This window comes from Puma concolor, chromosome B3 (genome assembly GCF_028749965.1).
Source record: "Puma concolor isolate L17-30 chromosome B3, mPumCon1.1.hap2, whole genome shotgun sequence".
Classification (NCBI taxonomy): domain Eukaryota; kingdom Metazoa; phylum Chordata; class Mammalia; order Carnivora; family Felidae; genus Puma; species Puma concolor.
The window spans coordinates 132,933,773-132,952,705 of NC_141672.1; the positions used below are offsets into that span (position 1 = coordinate 132,933,773).

General features: G+C 43.8%; 1 protein-coding gene across 2 annotated transcripts in view; it reads left to right on the forward strand.

The window, feature by feature from the left end:
- The first annotated feature begins 3,112 nt into the window (after positions 1–3,112).
- Positions 3,113–18,933, forward strand: part of LOC147580388 (uncharacterized) — a 44,944-nt gene continuing 29,123 nt past the window's right edge. The window contains exons 1-4 of one of the 2 annotated variants that reach the window (XR_015252847.1): positions 3,113–4,125; positions 4,268–4,391; positions 7,686–7,911; positions 16,459–16,514. Coding sequence is in view for 1 of the 2 variants with exons in the window: in XM_086711452.1 (XP_086567578.1) it covers positions 7,736–7,911; positions 16,459–16,514 (232 nt within the window). In the remaining variant the exon portion in view is untranslated. Of the gene's footprint in view, positions 4,392–7,685; positions 7,912–16,458; positions 16,515–18,933 lie in introns of both variants that reach the window. The other variant, XM_086711452.1, reaches the window with a different exon arrangement.

Genomic DNA, 18,933 nt, shown 5'->3' on the forward strand with positions numbered 1-18,933 from the left:
TATCGAATGTGTGGTCTCTTTTAGAGGTCTAGTCAAAGGTTTTCAGTAACTGCAGTAGGGGAACAAGAAGAAACAACATAGAATTTGCCATAATTTTCCCCTTCAAATTACTCTTTTCCCTAATCCATTAGGAAATCAAGACCACTGCTGGGCTTGGACTTACTTTGAAAATTTATGTAACTTGCTTCATAGTAGAGAGAATGTTCAAGGATAGATAGATAGAGATAGAGAATACATATAGGATATTATATGTGTGTGTATGTATATATATGTAATATCCATATAGTAGACCAGAATTCAAATACCTGCTGGTAAGAACAGATACCCTTGCTGAGGGGAGAAGGCATTTTATGAAGCTTAAGCATAGAACAATGTTTCCTATTCTAGGTTTATCAATCCATTTAGGATTTCGTATGCCATTTGGGCGATAGTGTAATTTAGCGGAAATTAGAATTAGTCTCCTTTTAGACTTTGTGATTGTACAGCTGATGGAGGTTACATGCATGTGGCAGAGGTGAAATTAATTGCGGACTGCATGGCTCAATGAAAGTCAGATAATGTAAATATTGGTTGGGCCTAATTTAGATGAAAAACTATGATAACAGAATGTTTGTTGAGGGAAGGAGAGTTATCGAGACTGGGGCTCTCAAGCTGGTGTCCAGGGTCACGCCGACGTTCTTGGGCTCCAGAGGTTTTGCAAACCTCTCCAAATAGTACGCACAATTTTGTAAGAAGATACCTGAGCAAATTGTTTTGGGAGAAGTTCTAGAGGGTTCAGCAACTTCTCAAGGTTATGGGGGTTATGGGTCTTTAACCCCCATAAAGTTTCAGAACAAGTGATCTAGATTTTTCTTTCTGTGTTTACCTTGTTGCCTGGTAACGGTTCCATTTTTCTGCTTCTAGAAGTTTCTGTAGCTAGAGATTTGAGATTTGGTGCTTCTCCGCTTTTTCCTGTCCTGTAAAAGGCTATTACATGTCTTTTTGGCCACCTTCTCAGAGTGGCCAAATTTCTTATAGGAAATTTACTTTTCAAAATATTTTTAAACATTTATTTATTTTAGAGAGACAGAGAAGGAGTGGGAGAGGGGCAGAGAGAGAGGGAGACACAGAATCCAAAGCAAGCTCCAGGCTCTGAGCTGTCAGCACACAGCCCCACACAGGGCTTGAACTCACAGACCGTGAGATCATGACCTGAGCCGAAGTCGGGTGCTTAACTGACTGAGCCACCCAGGCGCCCCTAGGAAATTTACTTTTCAAACCAACCTTTGGGATACATGGTCCATACGTTAGATAGCACTTGGAAGTTTAGGGAGATGCTGGAAGAAGGGATAGTGATACAGTCTGATTCATCTTGGAAAATCTGTGGCAAGTCTCCTACGCACACATGAGTCCTTCAACTTTGTGTGTATACAATATGATCCAAATATAGTTGACCTATTGTTAAGGCCTTTGCTTGTTTGTTTTTATTTTTTTAACTTTTTTTTTTTTTTTTTTTTCAGACAGAGAGAGACAGAGCGCTAGTTGGAGAGGGGCAGAGAGAGAGGGAGACACAGAATCTGAACCAGACTCCAGGCTCCGACCTGCCAGCCCAGAGCCCGGTGCGGGGCTTGAATCCACAAACCGTGAGATCATGACCTGAGCTGAAGTCGGACGCTCAACCGACTGAGCCACCCAGGCGCCCCAAGGCCAGACATTTTTCAACTTTAGAATGTTATTGTCCTTCTTGTTCTGGGTTTCACTAAGAACCTTGGGGAAAAGGCACAGAGCTTTTCCTCAGAGACATGCTCATTCCTACATTTAGGGCACATAATCTGAGAGCTTCCATAAATCCTACAAAACATGTAGGTCCCAGAGGAAGAACTTCCGTTTTAGGTTCTGCTCATTTCTTGCCTGGTTGTACTGCCCGTGACTTTGGTAACTCCAGCTGAGTTTCCAGGGTGGTCTTTTTCAAAGGCCAACACAATTATTTTGCACCCCTGCTGAAAACCTTCTCGTGGTTTCCCGGTGCTTACAGGCTAAAGTCCATAAAGCCCAATCTCATCCAGGCACTTGAATGCTTTTCATGACCATCTTCTTGTCTACGTCTCCTGCTGTTGCCTACCTCTCTCTGTATACCCCAGTGAACACCCTGCCTCTTGCTTGCCTCTGTTACATGCACACATCCTGCCTAGTTGTTGTTGTTGTTGTTTTCTGGAACGGCCATGCTATTCTAGTACCCAGTCCCGCCATTTGCTTCTCCTGGCTTGGCTGGCTACCCCTTGAGTATGCTTGGTGATCACCCCCACCCACCCTTCAGGACCCTTTCGCCTCTTCTCGGATGAGGCCACTGTGGCACCCTCCCTGCCCACTCACACCTGGTATGGCGGCTGTTGGCTTTTGTGCACCACTGTGGGCTTTTCTCATTGTAGTTCTTAGCACACTGCAGCTCATTTCTTTGTTTACATGTTTGTAAGGTTACTATAGTCAGAAACTAATTTTTTATTCATATCTGTAGCTGAGTTCCTAGTCAGTTTCTTGTTTAAATTTTAGCTTTGTTGAATGAATGGTTCATCTGGGCTTGTGGGGTACCATGGAGAATTTATTAGCAGGAAAGATGCAAAAAATCTGAAGGGAGAATCATTAGTAGATAATATATAATCACTCTGATCCAAGATAGTCTATCAAGAGATTAATTCTCTTTCTCTCTCTATCATTTTTTTTTTGAATAGTATTGTATAGGGGAGTGAAAAGAATATCTTGTTTCTAAAAGAATTAAATTCAGGGGAGCCTGGGTGGCTCAGTCGGTGAAGCATCCGACTTTGGCTCAGGTCATGATCTCACTCTCTGTGAGTTTGAGCCCTGCATCAGTCTCTGTGCTGACAGCTCAGAGCCTGGAAACTGCTCCCAATTCCGTTTCTCCCTCTTCTCTCTGCCCCTCTCCCGCTTGTGCTCTGTCTCTCAAAAATAAATAAACATTAAAAGAAATTAAAAAAAGAATTAAATTCAAATTCTGAATTTTTCATTTATTAAAATTTTTTTAAATGTGTATTCATTTTTGAGAAAGAGAGAGAGAGAGAGAGAGAGAGAGAGGGGGGGGAGGGGCAGAGAGAGAGGGAGACACAGAATCCGAAGCAGGCTCTGGGCTCTGAGATCATGACCTGAATTGAAGTCGGATGCTTCACCGACTGAGCCACCCAGGTGCCCCTGAATTTTCTATTTATTATTAGGTGACCTTAGTGGAAGCCCATTGTTCTACTTAACAATTATACCCTTTGCCTCCAAATTAGAGATCATAAATACACTTTTTTTTTTTTTAATCTTAGAAGAAAGCTGTTAGGATGGAAATAATACCTGCATGCATGTATTGCTTCGGGTAACATGACATAGAAGTGTGAGTAGCATTTGTTATTAATATGCTGCTGGATTATAGAACCGTTACATTAATTTGAAAGTGAATGCCAAGTAAGAGGGTCAGACCAGGAATAGAAAAGAAGCACCTTCATCCCTACCCTCTTTTCTGTACGCATTGCAGGCATCACCAATGGATAGCAGAACTCTTCATCCTGGAGGCCACACTTCGTTTCAGACTCCTTCTCAAGCAGTCGTGAACTACGGTTGATGATTAATCAAGCCGTCACTCATCAGGTTAAGCTATTAATCAGAGCTGGCTCAAGAGATAAAACCCAGGTGTTGTTTTTAACACTAGAGCCCGTGACCTGTGAAGGAAGCCATGAGTAAGGAAGAATCTCGTTAGTGGTCAGAAGTCCACAGACAAATGCCCATTTCTCTGTCAACAGCACCTATGTTGTTCCATTCACTGTCTTCCTTCGTAATGGTGGGATTTTGTCTGGGTGCACGGTTCCTCAGAATCAAAATGGAATATTCTGTTCTCTTCTCTGCAGCTGGATGTGGCGATGGGAGGAGGGGTTTCGGCCAGTGGGACAGAAGCCACTATGTTCAGTGGCAGTTTCTGGGAACCCTTCTCAGGAGGCAGTCACACCAGCTCTTTGCCTCTTCTCTTCATCTCTTCCCGCATTCTGCGGCTGGCATGCGGACTCGCCCCGAGGAGCGATGACAAACAGTGAACTGGGGGAACACCCTGCTTCTCTCTTGTTTAAGACACCGTTCAACAGTCAGGGCAATCCAGTGAGAGTCTGCCATTCCCCCTGCCGGTTTGTTTATTTAACCCCCCTCATGGGGAGTTCCAAGCACCTTCAGATATTAAGGCAAAACCCATTTACTGTAGGCATAGAAAGGCCAACAGAAAGACTTTTGTATACTTTTCCAGGTTGGAAAAACATGGCACGTTGATGTCCACTGGGACAGTTGCCATAAGCAGCAGCAGGAATGTGATGAGGTAATGGAGCGACGCACTGGGCAACTGGGATGTCGGATTTTGACTTGGGCCCCGTGTAAGTTGTCTGAAATTGTTCTAGGTACATAGAGCCTCAGTTTTCTATTCAATATGATGTGTACAGGGGCGCCTGGGTGACTTAGTCGGTTCTGCCCCTTCCCCATCTCGCGGTCTGTGAGTTCAAGCCCCGCATTGGGCTCTGTGCTGACAGCTCAGCGCCCGGAGCCTGCTTTTTATTCTGTGTCGTCTCCCTCTCTCTCTCTCTGTGTCCCTCCCCCGCTCATGCTCTGTCTCTGTCTCAAAAATAAATACACACTTAAAAACATTAGAAAAAAATGATGTGTGCACCTGAGGGAAAACGGGGAAAGGTTTGTGCTGGTGTGGGAGGTGGAGGGTGTGGGGGTATGAAGCAGGGGCAAGACCAGGAGCCTCTCCAGATGGGAGCGAGACCTTGCCACCAAAGTGGGGACTGACCCGTGAGCTGGCAGAGGCCCAGTCAGGGGACTTGTTAACAAGGGACAGCAGACACATGATGCCTTTGTATTGTGACTTTGCCACATTCATACACGTAGTCAATATGCCCCGTAAATTTTCAACGGTGAATAGCTTTCTGCATTTGTTACGTGCTGCTTGCTTTAAATTTCTGTCACACAGCTCCACATTTGCCCTTGTCTTTCATATACTCTGTTTACGTTTGAGCATCTATATTTATACTGACTACAGTAAAAAAAAAAGTATATAATAAAGTCATTCGACATCAAGAACAGCTTTTTATCTGCTTTGTCAGAACATCATTTAAACAGCTACATTCTCTTAATGCACAGTAGTTAAGTAAACTCCAAGATTCTTATCCTGCAATAACCCATTAAATCATCTTAAATACTATGTCATAATGACAACTCGATGCAACCAGATGTGATATTTGGGGATTTAAAAGAAATAGTTTTCTAAAGACACAGCCTCCTGATTTTACATTCTCGAGGCCGTGTGCACAGCTGTTAAATCTCACTGTTCTACTTTCTGTGAGTGTATATCACTTATGTTCTGCCTCACGCACGGCATTACCGAAGTGCAAACGAAATGTTCCCCAGGACATTGTGATAGGCACTTTCGTGAGCTCTGCATCGGCCATGATTTAGTTCTCGAGGTGTGATTTTCTCACTCCGGAAATGCACGAATGCGTATGAGCCTGATGCCACACAAAAGCATTAATATCAGGTCGTGCAAGATGCCCCATGGTCTGACAGTCACGGTAAGTCAGCTGAACCCAAAAGGCCAGAAATCACCCCCAGGCTAGACGTAAGGTACCGCTGGAACTTACTAGCCCACATTTGGGTTAAGCACTACCTCGTGACAAGTGTTTTTAACGCCATCAGCACAGTAACCCAAGACCTCCCGTGTCAGCCCTGCCATTAATTATTTCTAAAAGGTGTCGGCTTTAGAATCTTCGAAGTTTCCATGTCACGTGGGATCGGGAGTGAACTTTTGAACTTCTGATTTTATCAGCTGGTATAAAAGTTGGCACAATTCAAAACTGTGTATGTGACGAACCATCAAAGAGAGAGAACTCATCTGACAGACATGTTATACACTGTGTGCAGGGAAAGATAATTCCACCATCAAGCAGGAATCCTAGAAATTAGGTCATAACAGGCAGTGCAAGTGGGCCCTAATGAACCCGGATTCATATCTGTGGTGAAATTATATGCTGGATAATGTCCTTGGAAACGCTGCCATATTTCAGTCTGGAAAGAAGCCCATTGCTGATACAACAAATCAATTGATAAGAAGTGTCTTTATTGCACTCAATAAAAAAACAGCGCAACCCCAAATAAACATACACGGCTCATAAAACAAATTGCTCACCTAAAATGAATTACACTCTAAGTTTTTTTTTTAAGTAAATTACACAGAATATTCAGTGATGTTTCCACCCACTAAAGAGTAAGATTATAAACGGCACTAAAAGTAAATGTTTCCACGTTTCTTTTTAGTTTAGTTTTTGTTGTTGTTGTTGTTCAATCTACAGGATTACCAAGAGCAAAATGCAAAAGGAAAAAAAAAAGTGGTAGAAATTGCCTGTTTCGTGAAATATAGGAAAAAATATACCATCTGTGATTTAGCACAGTCCTCAATATTCCATCTGCGATCTGAATGCGGTTCTTAACAAAAGCTGAATCCATTGTCGTTCAATATGATGTTTTGAAAAGTTTTTCCAAGAAGACGACTTTTGTAAGACGCTGGTATTTTTGGCGTGGAGTTCCTTCTGAATGAAATAGTCGATGTTGCTCTTTGCAACTGTGTTAAGAACTGGTTTTTGTGACACACAAAGGCTTGCAATTTTGAAAAGGTAGTCGGCCAGAGCTGCCTTCCACCACCTTGTCCCCAGAAAACTTCCTGAGAGAAATGTAGTTTTGAGCCCTGTGTGATAGGTTTGGATTTCTTCATGTGTTAAGATTCAACAAATATTTATTACCAACAATCTTGTCAGAGGGGTTTACCCGTGTGAGTCCAAAAGTATCAAATGGTGTTACTGTGCTGCCTTAGGCATTGTAGTTTTGTTCAGTATTTTTGTTTAATGTTTATTTAGTTTTGAGAGACAGAGAGAGACAGAGCACGAGTGGGGGAGGGGCAAAGAGAGGGACACACAGACTCCGAAGCAGGCTCCAGGCTCTGAGCTGTCAGCACAGAACCTGATGTGGGGCTTGAACTCATGAACCGCGAGATCAGGACCTGAGCTGAAGTCAGACGCTCAATGGACTGAGCCACCCAGATGCCCCTAAAAAAACTTTTTTAATGTTTATTTTTGAGAGGGGGGGAGGGGCAGAGAGAGAGGGAGACACAGAATACGAAGCAGGCTCCAGGCTCTGAGCTGTCAGCACAGAGCCTGATGTGGTTAATTAGACAACACAATGGCCCGTCCTGTAGTGACCACCAATGTTTCCTCAGGGTGATGCTGTCACCTATGTGCTACCCCCTGATGAACCCATTAGGTGATACGAAACCACACGTGGGCACTTCCATCCGTCACCGTCAAATAACATAAAAATGGGGTTTCTCAATCTTGGCATTACTGGCACTTTCAACTGGATAATTCTGTGTTGGGGGCTGTCTTGTGCCCTATAGGGTATTGCGCAGCATCTCTGCCTCTACCCATGCGATGCCAGGAGCACCCCCCTCCCCATTATGACAGCCACAAATGTGTCCAGAGATTGCCACGTGTCCTCCAGGGGAAAAAAAAAAATCACCTTCGGGTGCAAACCACTCCTATGAAAGGAATCATTAAATTTTCACATTAGCAATTGTTAGAAACTGTTGTTTTCTTTTTTTCCTTCCCTCCTTCTCTCTGCAGGGTAACAGCTCATGATTCGTACCTAGCTTCTTGCAGTAAATGAAAATGTGATGGAGGTTACTACCGAACGCAGAAAGGAAGAAAAAGTGGGAAGTGGTTTAGGAGACGCGAGGGCTCCAAGAACTGTTTTGCAACGTGTGAAGAGCAAACAGAGGGGCGACAGCTCCAGTGTCATTGAACACAACCCAGTTCTCCAGCCCCCCGGGACTGTTCTGAAACTAACCAGGTTGCCACAGACCACACTTCCTTTCTTCACTCTGGGTCCTTGGTGTGTGTTGGGGGTGCGGGGGGGGGGGGCGGGGGTGGTGCGGTCCAAGCCCTCTTTGGTCTGGAAAAACACTCTTCGTTTTGCAGAGCTCGGCTCCAGCGTCTTCTCCATTTTTTTCCATGAGGGTGTCTTAGGTCCCACTGGTAACGCGAATTTTCTCTTTCTGTTTCCACGTTGTGAACTTGTGTTAATTTCAACTTGGTGCTTTTCATATTCTGCTCAATATTTTGGTTAAGTGGTTAGATGCCTGCCTCTCTCAAGACGTTATAAAGCCTTGGAAGCTAGGCTACCATCATTGCTGCCTGTGACATCTGGTCAAGCGATTGCATTTGGCTGTGATTAACAGAAATCTGCTTCAAGGAAGTGAAGTGGAGGGGCGCCTGGGTGGTTCAGTGGGTTGAACGGCTGACTCTTGGTCCTGGCTCAGGTCATGATCTCACGGTTTTATGGGTTCGAGCCCCACGTCAGGCTCTGTGCTGGTAGCTCGAGCCGGTTTAGGATCCTCTCTCCTCTCTCTCTGCCCCTCCCCCACATACACTATTTCTCTCTCAAGATAAATAAACTTAAAAAAAAAAAAAACCTTAAAAAAAAAAAAAGAAGAAACTTAAGTAGAGAGCTTGTTTCCCTTATATTATTAGAAGCCTAGAGGTAGGCAGCTGAAGTCACCGGTTCAGCAACTCAACGTGTCTCAACCTCCAAACTTCTTGGAGGCAAGATGGCAGCGGCTTGGCCAGCCACCATCTCTGTGATCTCTGCGTTCTCAGCAGGCAAGAGGAGGGTTCTTCAGAAACCAGCACACTTCCCTTCTATCTCTTCGGTCAGCACTGACTCACATGGCAATTCCTAAGGGTAGCAGAGGTGAGGAGATTGAGTTTTAGAGTCTGTTGTAGAAACTGGCAAAGGAAAGCAGGTTGGAATCAGTTCAAATTAGTTGCCCTCCAATGGCTGACCACGTGCTACTGCTCGTGCAGGGTATGTGGGGCTAGACGATGCCCCAGCGAGAATTCTTCCTCCTAAGGCCCTTGGCACAGGAAGAACAAACACCATCTCAAGTATTCCACAAAACTATAAATTCGGCCTTAATTTGGCCATTGCTTTCAAAAAAAGAGCTCAATAAATATGCATACCTCCTTATCTTTTGCTTTCATTCTTCATGGCGCGGGGGTTGGATTTAATAAAAGGAATATGCAGGACAAGGCACAGAAGTCCGACTGGGAGGGATGTGGGGCAGAAGGAAGGCACTGGTGACCGATCTAATCGTGTGGTGCCGTGAACTACCAGGGCCAGGATGACTTTGAAGGCAGAAAGAAATCTGGATGGCCAACATGACCTATGGTGTCACAGTGGGACTTAGATAAAAGGGGTCACATGTTAAAACGTGATTTTAAGATTTGTCTGCCAGAGCAATGCAGCACTATTATTTCTTTTTAAGACCCACCTGAAAACTCACATAAAGACATCTAATAGCTATTTGAGATTTAGTGTACCTTATCTACTCTGGTCTTATGGCTTAGCCAATGGAAAGCCCAGTTAGCCAATGGAAAGCCCAGAAATTTGTGCTTTAGGTTGTGTGCTTGTGTGTTTTTTTTTTCTCTGCTAAATATGCATATGGAGATATTTAACCTGTAACCACAATTTTCCATAGAAAACATTCATTTTATTTTCTTCTTCAGTCAGTGTGACAATTTAACCAAGAATGGCCAAATTGTTTTCTTTCTTTTTTTTTCCCCTAAATCAAACTCTTGTCTATTCAGTAGAAGATCACTATGGGGTTCCATTAAACAAAATAACACATTCTGTTCTGATGTTTAGTAGGGCAGGCCTCAACTTCACTGTCTCTGGGATTCATTCACGGGAATGCTCACTAGAGAAACATTTTCCCCCATCAAAAGATCTGGAGATCCACATTCCACCTGCCTCCCCTTTCCCTGGAGATTTCTTTTGCTTCCTCTGGTCTTTGGTATGATAAATGACACAAGGCTCCTATTAGCATGTATACAAACTCAGAGAAAGAAAAATGGAGGGGTAGAAAAACAGTATTTCCCTTTTTTCATCTAAAACAATAAACTTATAATAAAATAAAATAAAATAAAATAATACATTTATATTTAATTGATTTCGTGGGTCTTTCCTCATGAAACGGTAAACCCTATTAGGAAAAGAGACACGATGATAAATTATTGGGGGGAGGATCTTTGCAAAGGTTTGTCATTGGTTGGTAATAACGGTCGTGAGGATGTAAGATTGATCACACCTGGCCGGCTCTCGATTCATTTAGCCCAATTGCCTGTCGTTGGCAGCTGGGCCAAGAAACACAAGTGTTCGCGATGTTTCTATTACATGCAGTTTGTCCCTAATCATCCCAGTGGACAATTAATGCTGCGACATCTATGCATTTGGCCAAAGCACAGATTTATGTTTGCACTACCTGCAAGCTCCTGAGGAAAAATAATTATTGTTTTGTTTGTGTGGGCTTTTTTTGTTCTTTATTATTCCCTTTCAGGCATCCTGGTATTCACTTGAGTGCTATTGCTTTAAGGGATGAATTACACTGTAGAATTCTTGTTTGGGAAAGCCAGCTAACATTCCTCTTATCCTTACTCTTGTTGGTTTCAAAATTATTTCATATCATAAAAGCAGTGCATTCACATCCCCAGAAGTACACAGAATAGGGAAAAATGATAAGAAACTATTCATGGGCTTGGGCAGGTGCAGAAGGCTGTGTGTTGTAATATTGATGGCAAGAGTGAAAATCTGAGAACTAACTAAATGTCCATCAATAAGGAAACAGTTACATAAATGTTGTCATGGACACGTTAGGAAATCCATGCAGCTATTAAAAAACAAGTAGGTATTTTGTGTATTGATACCTAAAGTTCTTTTTTCACGACCAATTTTTTTCTTTTTTGGTAAAGTTTATTTATTTATTTTGAGAGAGAGAGAGAGCACAGTCAAGCAAGGGAGAGCAGGACAAAGATGGGGGAGAGAGAGAATTCCAAGCAGGAATCTCCTCTTTGACAGCAGGGAACCCCAGCCGGACGTGGGGCTTGACCTCACAAACCGTGAGATCATGACCTGAGCCGAAATCGAGTTGGACGCTTAACCAACTGAGCCACCCAGGCACCCCTCAAGACCAATTTAATTGAAAAAAGAAACATCGCAGAACGACACAAAAAGTGTGATAACATTTATATTACTAAAAATACTAAACATTTATATATTCCTGTAATTATGTATTTACGTGAATGCGCAGAAAAAAAAATGTCGAGAAAGATGCTCGCTACCCTGGAGAGGCCGGGAAATGGGGAAAGGTTACAACAAAAATATATTCAATTTTGTCTACATTTGAAAACAAGTACAAAAGAATTGCTTAAAATGAAGGAGGGAAAAAAAGATCCTGAATCTCCTTACTCTAACAAAGAAATGCCATCAGAATGTTTTGTGATTTTTCCTTCTAATCTTTTTTTTCATTTGTATATATCTTAAATAGTGGTGCTCTGAGGGAACATAACATTTAAACCTGTAACAGTGTCTAAAATCAGAGAGGGGTGAAAAAGAAAACCAGTGTCCTGGTAAATCCGCTGTTGACATTGTCCTATGTAATTATGTGTTTAGGAAATGCGAAACATCCTTTTAGCGAAAGCCTCCTTCCCTTTGTCTGTAAGCACCCTCCACCTGTCCTTGTCTTTCCCTCCTAATTTCCAAAAGACTTCTAAAATTTCCTGACTTCCTCAGGGAGAGGAAAAGAAGTATATACCAATAGGTGTAAAATAATTACCATAACAAACAATTTGTGAGCTTTTATCATATAACTGTTAGCCACTGTTCTAAAGCACTTTGTATTAACTGACCCATGGACTCCCCATAGATCTGTGAGTTAGGCTCTAGGGTGACCATTCTACCGAGGAGGAGATTAGGGACAGAGAAGCTAAGGAAATTGTTGACAGTTACACAGCTAGAAAGTGGTGGACCCCGGGTACAAATCCAGGGACTATAGCTCTAGAGTCTCCATGGTGGCTTCTACCACACTGCCTCAATGTTAGTAGATCCTTAATGGCAGAAACACATGATGCCATGTGTCTACCTGAGTCTTTAAATTTTACATAAAGGAGGTCACACCATACCTGCTATTGGGCACCTTGCTTTTTTTCCCTTTAAAAACTTTTTTCCCCCCAGGGCTAATTCAAAAGAATCGTATTCTTTTAATAGATTGCAGAGTTTTTTGGGGCGCTTGCGTGGCTCAGTCGGTTGAGCGTCCGACTTCAGCTCAGGTCATGATCTCAGGGTTCGTGGGTTTGAGCCCCATGTCGGGCTCCGTGCTGACAGCGCAGAGCCCGGAGCCTGCTTCGGATTCTGTGTCTCTCTTTCTGCCCTTCCTCTGCTCATACTCTGTGTCTTTCTATCTCAAAAACAAACATTAAAAAAAAACCAAACAGATTGCAGAGTTTTCTATAGTAGGGATACAACTCTATTCATAAATACTATAGTCATTTTCTGTTTCTTTTTTTGGCGTTGTTTTTCACTTGTATTGTTTTATTTATGTTTTCTCCTTCTTCTGAGGTCAATTTTGTACCTTGTATTTTTTTCTAGAAAATGCTTCATTTCCTTTTTCTCTGTTTGATATTTCTTTCATTTCTGCTATTACCTTTGTTATACTCTTCCATCTATTGAAAGGGCATATTTTATTGTTGATTTTCTAACTTCTTGAACTGGATGCTTAAGTAATTCATTTTTACTTAGTTCATTATGTAGGTCTTTCATGCCATGAATCTAGAAAAGCACGTTTTTCTCCTCTGATATTCTGTTTAAAAAAAATCCATGAATAATGTAAGATATTGTTTAAAACTTTCTAGTTGGTTCACTTTTTTTCTCCTAATTCACGCCTACACTTTCTGCCTTGTATTAAACTTCTTGTTCCTGCCTTGCATATCCTGGTTGATGACTGTCACATCTTCATATTTTATATTATCAAGGTTGATAACCTTAACCTTGTCTACTCGTAACATTTTCCATAGTAATTCGGTTTTCATTGTATATTCAGGTACATTTAGTGCTCATACGCAGCATTTTGTATCCAGAATTTAACAACAAACATGATAAGTTTGTTATCATTTTCATGAAAGCAGGCATGGTCTTATTTTACACGTATCATGAGGTACCTGGCCGTCGCTTCAACATTGGATTTTAGATTGTTTCCAGTTTTCCCTTCTTGTGTGTTACACTGCATTCACTGCTTGTAAGGATTTATCTCCAACCCCATATTCTGCGTTATTTCCACAATTAGAGGAGGGCTCACTAGGTGGGAGTGGGAGTGGTTGTTTTGAAGCCCAGGGTAATTTATATCTCTGCTTTGAGCGTCCCCGACTCTTGCAAGAATCATGCTAGACTGCCCTCCCATGGCAGCCACTGTAACTACACTCACATTTCAGTTCTCCCATTGCTTCTATTGGGAGCCAGAACCACACCAGTGAGTGCATTCAGGGAGCCACAGCTCTCCTTGTGGTGAGGGGGCTTTCTCCTTATTTCCAGAACCCTTTTTCTCGATGTTCAGCATATTTCCTGGGCTGAATCTCAGAACCTTTCTCCAAATTGACCCTGCGAGTTGAGATTGACAATGTTGCTTTAAGAGAACCGTAGAGTTTGGACTTTAAGAATCCGTTTTGGAATAATTTTTCCAGAAGATAGTGTTCGTGTACTCTCATGTATAAAAATCTGCCTGCGATGGTTTACTTTTACACAAAACCCTGAAAATATTTTCATTAAGTTATTACCCAGCAGGTGTTAAACTCATATAGAACACGTGACCTTTGTGCTTAAAAAAAAAAAAAAAAAAAGGCTTTCTTACCAAAAGCAGACAAACAAACACACAAAAGACTCTCTTAGCTATTTTCAGTAGTAATGGGCTGTTGGGCTGGGGTTGACTCATTGACATGCCCATAAGTGAGGTGAGAGAACAATCTGTCGCTATGAAATAACTTTTTCCTACAATGGTGCTGGACGCAAGGTGACCTGAACGGAGCTGACTCTGTGATCCCCAAATCAGTTCAAGCCAGTACATGGAGCCCCAGTCTTGGCTCTTCCTACCACCTTACCTTCTACACCCTGCCAGCTCTTTCTGCCAAATATCACTCAAAACCCATCCTTTCTTTCCCTCCCACTGCTAGTGTCCTGCCGGATCCAGGCTGCCTCAGGGTCTCACCCGGGACTCCGGCACTGGCCTCCCACCTATCTCTTCCCTTCAAACATGCCCTTCGAGACCCTTGCTTGGTAAAGCAGTCGGGAGGATTTTTCTAGCAAGGAAATATTTACTTAACAGCCTTCAGCAGTCATCAGCTCTTGTGGTTACGTTCAAACTTATGGAAAGAACAGGTTATGCTCTCTGTCCTGCCCGTGGGTTTTTGTGCATACTCTTTCTTCTTCTGGAACGTTCTTCTCTCCCTTCTCCAACCCATTCTTAGTCCTAACCTTATTTGTTACTTCTCCAGAGAAATCTTCCTGCATCTTCCAGGTTCCCTGGATTTGTAGCTCCTATGGTTCCCTGGCCCACATTGTCATGTTGTATTAGTTCCAGCTGATGAGTCCCTAAGTTCTGTAAAGTCGGGTATCTTGGTCTTGTGTACTGTATCCACTAGAAATTTTACTTGACTGTTAGTCACCGAGACTGAACAGAATAAGATAAAAGGATGTTTTTCTCACATACCACAGTCCTGAGAAGAAAAGTACCTTAGAGCTGGTGTGGGGGTTCCACATTCCCCCTGGAGAACCAAGCTTCTTCTATTGCCGCTCTGTATCCTCAGGCATTGGGTTTCATCCTTAAGGGCGCCTCATGGTCCAGTATGGCTGCTGGAGCTCTAGCTATTACAGCCATGATCCAGGAAGGAAAAAAGAAGAAGGAGAGAAGGACAGAGAAAGCCTGCATGGCCATTTGTGTCCCCTTTAAAGAGCTTTCCCACAATCCTTCCTGAGAATATCTGCTTCTATCTTGTTCGTCAGAACTTGGTTACCTGGTGATACCTAACTATAAGGTTGGTTGGGAAATAGCCTCCACCTAGGTATAATGCCACTCCAATCGAAGCTGGAGTCTATCACTGGGAAAGAAGATGGGAATGAGTATTTTGAAACAACCAGCAACTTCTGCTCTTGTCGGTGTAGTATCTCAAGGTCTACCTATTTGGGTTCCCAGTAGACGTCATGAGACCATGAATGTGTGTCACTCCAACCAAGGGAGCAGACAGCCCTGGGACCCAGAGGGTAAAGGAAACCAAAAGGTTAGGATAGGAAATGTTATACTGAGCTCGACAGAAACCGTCTCCCTTGCGACAATGAGCGTGGCCCATCTGCAAGTGACATGGTGACCCCTGTTTCTCCGAGCTGCTGTTTGCTCCGGGTCCAGCACATGGAAGCGGGGTTCTAGGCTTTGCCCGTAATTAAGAAGCTAGAGGGCTTCGTTCTCCTCACTTACCCCCGAAATCATTTTCTTCAATTGTTTGTTAGGGCCTGTGCCTTCTCTTCTACTCACCTGCCGCAGGGGGGCAGGGGCCGAGGGAGCCTAACAAGGTAATAAGATAATGTCCTAAGTGACACATATGTGGACCCTCAGGCCTGATCGTCAGTAGCTTGGCACCCACCTGGGGCCAGCTGCCTACGGCGGTGCCATTCAAGCTGCTACGTGCCTGTGCCTCACCTGGAGCCCTTGTGAAATGCACGTCTGACTCAGTCGATCTGGTGTGAGGCCTGAGTTGGGTGCTCTGCTCTTTGGAACTCCAGGACCAGCTCCGTCTGACCGAACTCTGCAGGGGCGGGGGGTGGGGGGGGCAGCTGTGCGGTGAGCCAGGGGAAGCACATTCCCTACCCCAGTGGAGCATGTGCTCCCCAGTGCACTTGCCCACATCCCTCTGGGGAAGCTCTCTCTCATGCTTTGGGAGTGTGGCTTTGACCTTCTTCGTGCCTTTGCTTTGCTGGGTCAAGTGGCATCCGGACCATCACTGATGGCCGGATCATTTTTTAACCCTTGTATGGCGAGAATCTCCACTTCAAATACACGGAAACCTTAAAAAAAAACCCAAAAACAAAAAACAGACACTCATGGAAAAATAAAGTACATAAAATTGGAATCACTAATAACCAATAAAAACCTTGCAGGACTTGGCGTGGATAGCTCAGCTTTCTCTCACTGCCCGTTCATCTTTGCAAGGAGCTTACATGCAACAGACCCCCAGCCTTCACCTTGTACCCCATGCTCTGAGACCTTTTCTAGGCCAAGGCAGGAAGGGCAGAAGCAGGGATTTTTGTTGGGTTTGTTTTTCAACATTACGTTACATTTTTCTGATTATGAAAACAGTAGGTACTTATTTGAAAGTGGGGGGGGGGGGGCTAGACAAAGTCGAAGGAAAGAAATCTCTCACAATTTTGTTTTTCAAAGGCAATCGTTTCAAACATGTTGATGTCTTGAAAATTCATTTTTGTATTTCAAATTCTGTACATTTAGACTTTCTCTTTTTACAGAACTGTGAACTCCTGTGACAGGCAGTTGACTGGAAGATGGGCCAGGAGAAAGGCAGGTAAGAATTCAGGCCTGTGTAGACATTCCCTGGCGGGAGCCGAGGCCGGTTTGCCAGGGAGCTGGTAACCAGCCTGATAGCTGGGTACTGCAGTACTTTTCTGTCTCTTTCCCTCTGTTACTAATGTGTAAATGGAAGTAATGACCTCGACTTCTTAGCAAAGTAGAATACCACAGAGGCATTAAACAAATGAATAAGTTTTCTATTTAATCTTTGTAGCAAACTTTGAAGGCAGGGACCCATGTTATTCCCATTTTATAGATGAGGAAACAGAGGCCACGACCTTACTGGGTTATGGTGATGATTTTTTTTTTTTAACATGCAATATACATATAAGCATATGTAAATTCTGGCACCATTTGTTATAATTGTGGTGAGACTTGGTCTAAGCACTAGAGTTCTGGGGTGATTTGGAGGGACTCCCAACTCAAAGTAGGAAAATCAAATATGGCCTCTCAGGAATGGGCTATGTGAAGAGAGTGGGGGTGGGAAGGGATCAGCTTCAGGCATTATGGTGCACTCGTTGGTTAGAATGTAAATTCTTTTTGGGAGACTCTAGGGACATCCACAGGCTCTTTGCATTCTTTGCAGTAGGCATGCAAAATAGGTGTGTTGACTGTAATAGCAATACAATCTTCCAGAAGCTAAATCTAAAGCCATTGTTAACCCCAACAGTCACTTGCGCAGACTACAAATGGGATCCCTCTGGGTGTAGACGTCAGGCACAACGGAAAGGCACCCTCCCTAGACCCTGCTCTAAAGCCTGTGCCTTTGGGCTTGGCCCCCACTTGCCTCTTGTTGGGTATCGTGTTCCGTGCACCCACTGCTCACCACTACCCATCAGAAGTCCCTGGTCATGAGCTCCAGGCTACTGGGGCTTGGGCCTTGAATACAATGACCCCATCTGCCCCATCCCAGACACTGGGGTGAGTAGCAAGTGTGGGTCCCACTGGCATGAAGGCATAATGACCAACACTGGATACTTTCAAGAGTGGGTTTCGGGGCACCTGAGTGGCTCAGTCATCTGGCATCCGACTTTGATTCAGGTCATGATCTCACGGTCCGTGAGTTCGAGTCCCGTGTCTGGCTCTGTGCTGACAGCTCAGAGCCTGGAGCCTGCTTCGGATTCTGTGTCTGCCTCCCTCTCTCTGCCCTCCCCTGCTCATGCTTTATCTCACTCTCTTGCAAAAATAAATAAACAACAACAACAAAAAGAGTGGGTTTTGGTGGGGGCAACAGGAATCAATCTCTGAAGGCCCCAAGTGCCTGAAGGGAGTGGAAGAAAAGCAACTCAGTGGATAAAACCGGCAAGTTGAAATACCCACAGACAGGCTTCTCTCCTTCCCAGAGATTTCCCACAGTGGCCTTGCTTAAACATGCCCCTTCTTGCACCTTGAGAATAACTTCAGGGAAAATAATTTTATTTGTCCCTCATTATTTTTATGTGACTAATAAATCACATATAATTCTGGCACTTCTTCCTAATAGCAATTAGAATAAACAATAAGAACCATTTCAGCTGCTCGACAATTAGGATTCTAATGAGTGAAATGGAAGTCGTGTGATGCAGATTTGGACAATTCATTAGTTGGAAGCATAAGCGCTTTTAAAAACGAATGATGTCTTGAGCTAAATTATTCAAAACACAGCGAAAAACTGGACGGGAGGGACAGATGCCAGAAATAGGCCATATTCTTCACATTAGAGGGAAAAACGAGACAAATCCTAAAAAGGATCTAAGAATCGAGAGTCAGAATGGTGTGAAATCTTACTATCACTGAAAGGTACAAGCGTCACCACGTATCTGTGTAAGGAGGCGCACTTTTTTCACTGTGCTGAACAGCTTTGGCACTTCGCCTATGTCCCTGATGGTTAAGTGGGTATTTCTCAGCTGAGAAAGATCAGTGAGGTTGGACCACTTACCCGGAGCTACCCAACCAACTGACCGAAATGCCTATCCTTCGACCTGTGCCCCCTGCCCCCCCCTCCTTTTTTTAAGTTTATTTATTTATTTTGAGAGAGACAGAGAAAATGAGTGGGGGGAGGGGCAGAGAGAGAGGGAGAGAGAGATCCCAAGCAGGCTCTGCCTTGTCAGCATGGAGCCCGGCGTGACGTGGGCTTGAACTCATGAACCGCGAGATCATGACCTGAGCCAAAACCAAGAGTCAGACGCTTAACCTACTGAGCCACCCACATGCCCCACACCCTGCCATTTCCAAAGGCCAAGGTAAATTTCTCCTGAGGGGACATTTTAGAAATAGTAGAAATCGGGGCACCTGGGTGGCTCAGTCGGTTGAGCATCTGACTTTTGATTTCAGCTCAGGTCATGATCTCACAGTTTGTGAATTTGAACCCTGTGTTGGGCTCTGCACTGACAGCACAGAGCCTGCTTAGGATTCTCTCTCTCCCCCTCTCGGCC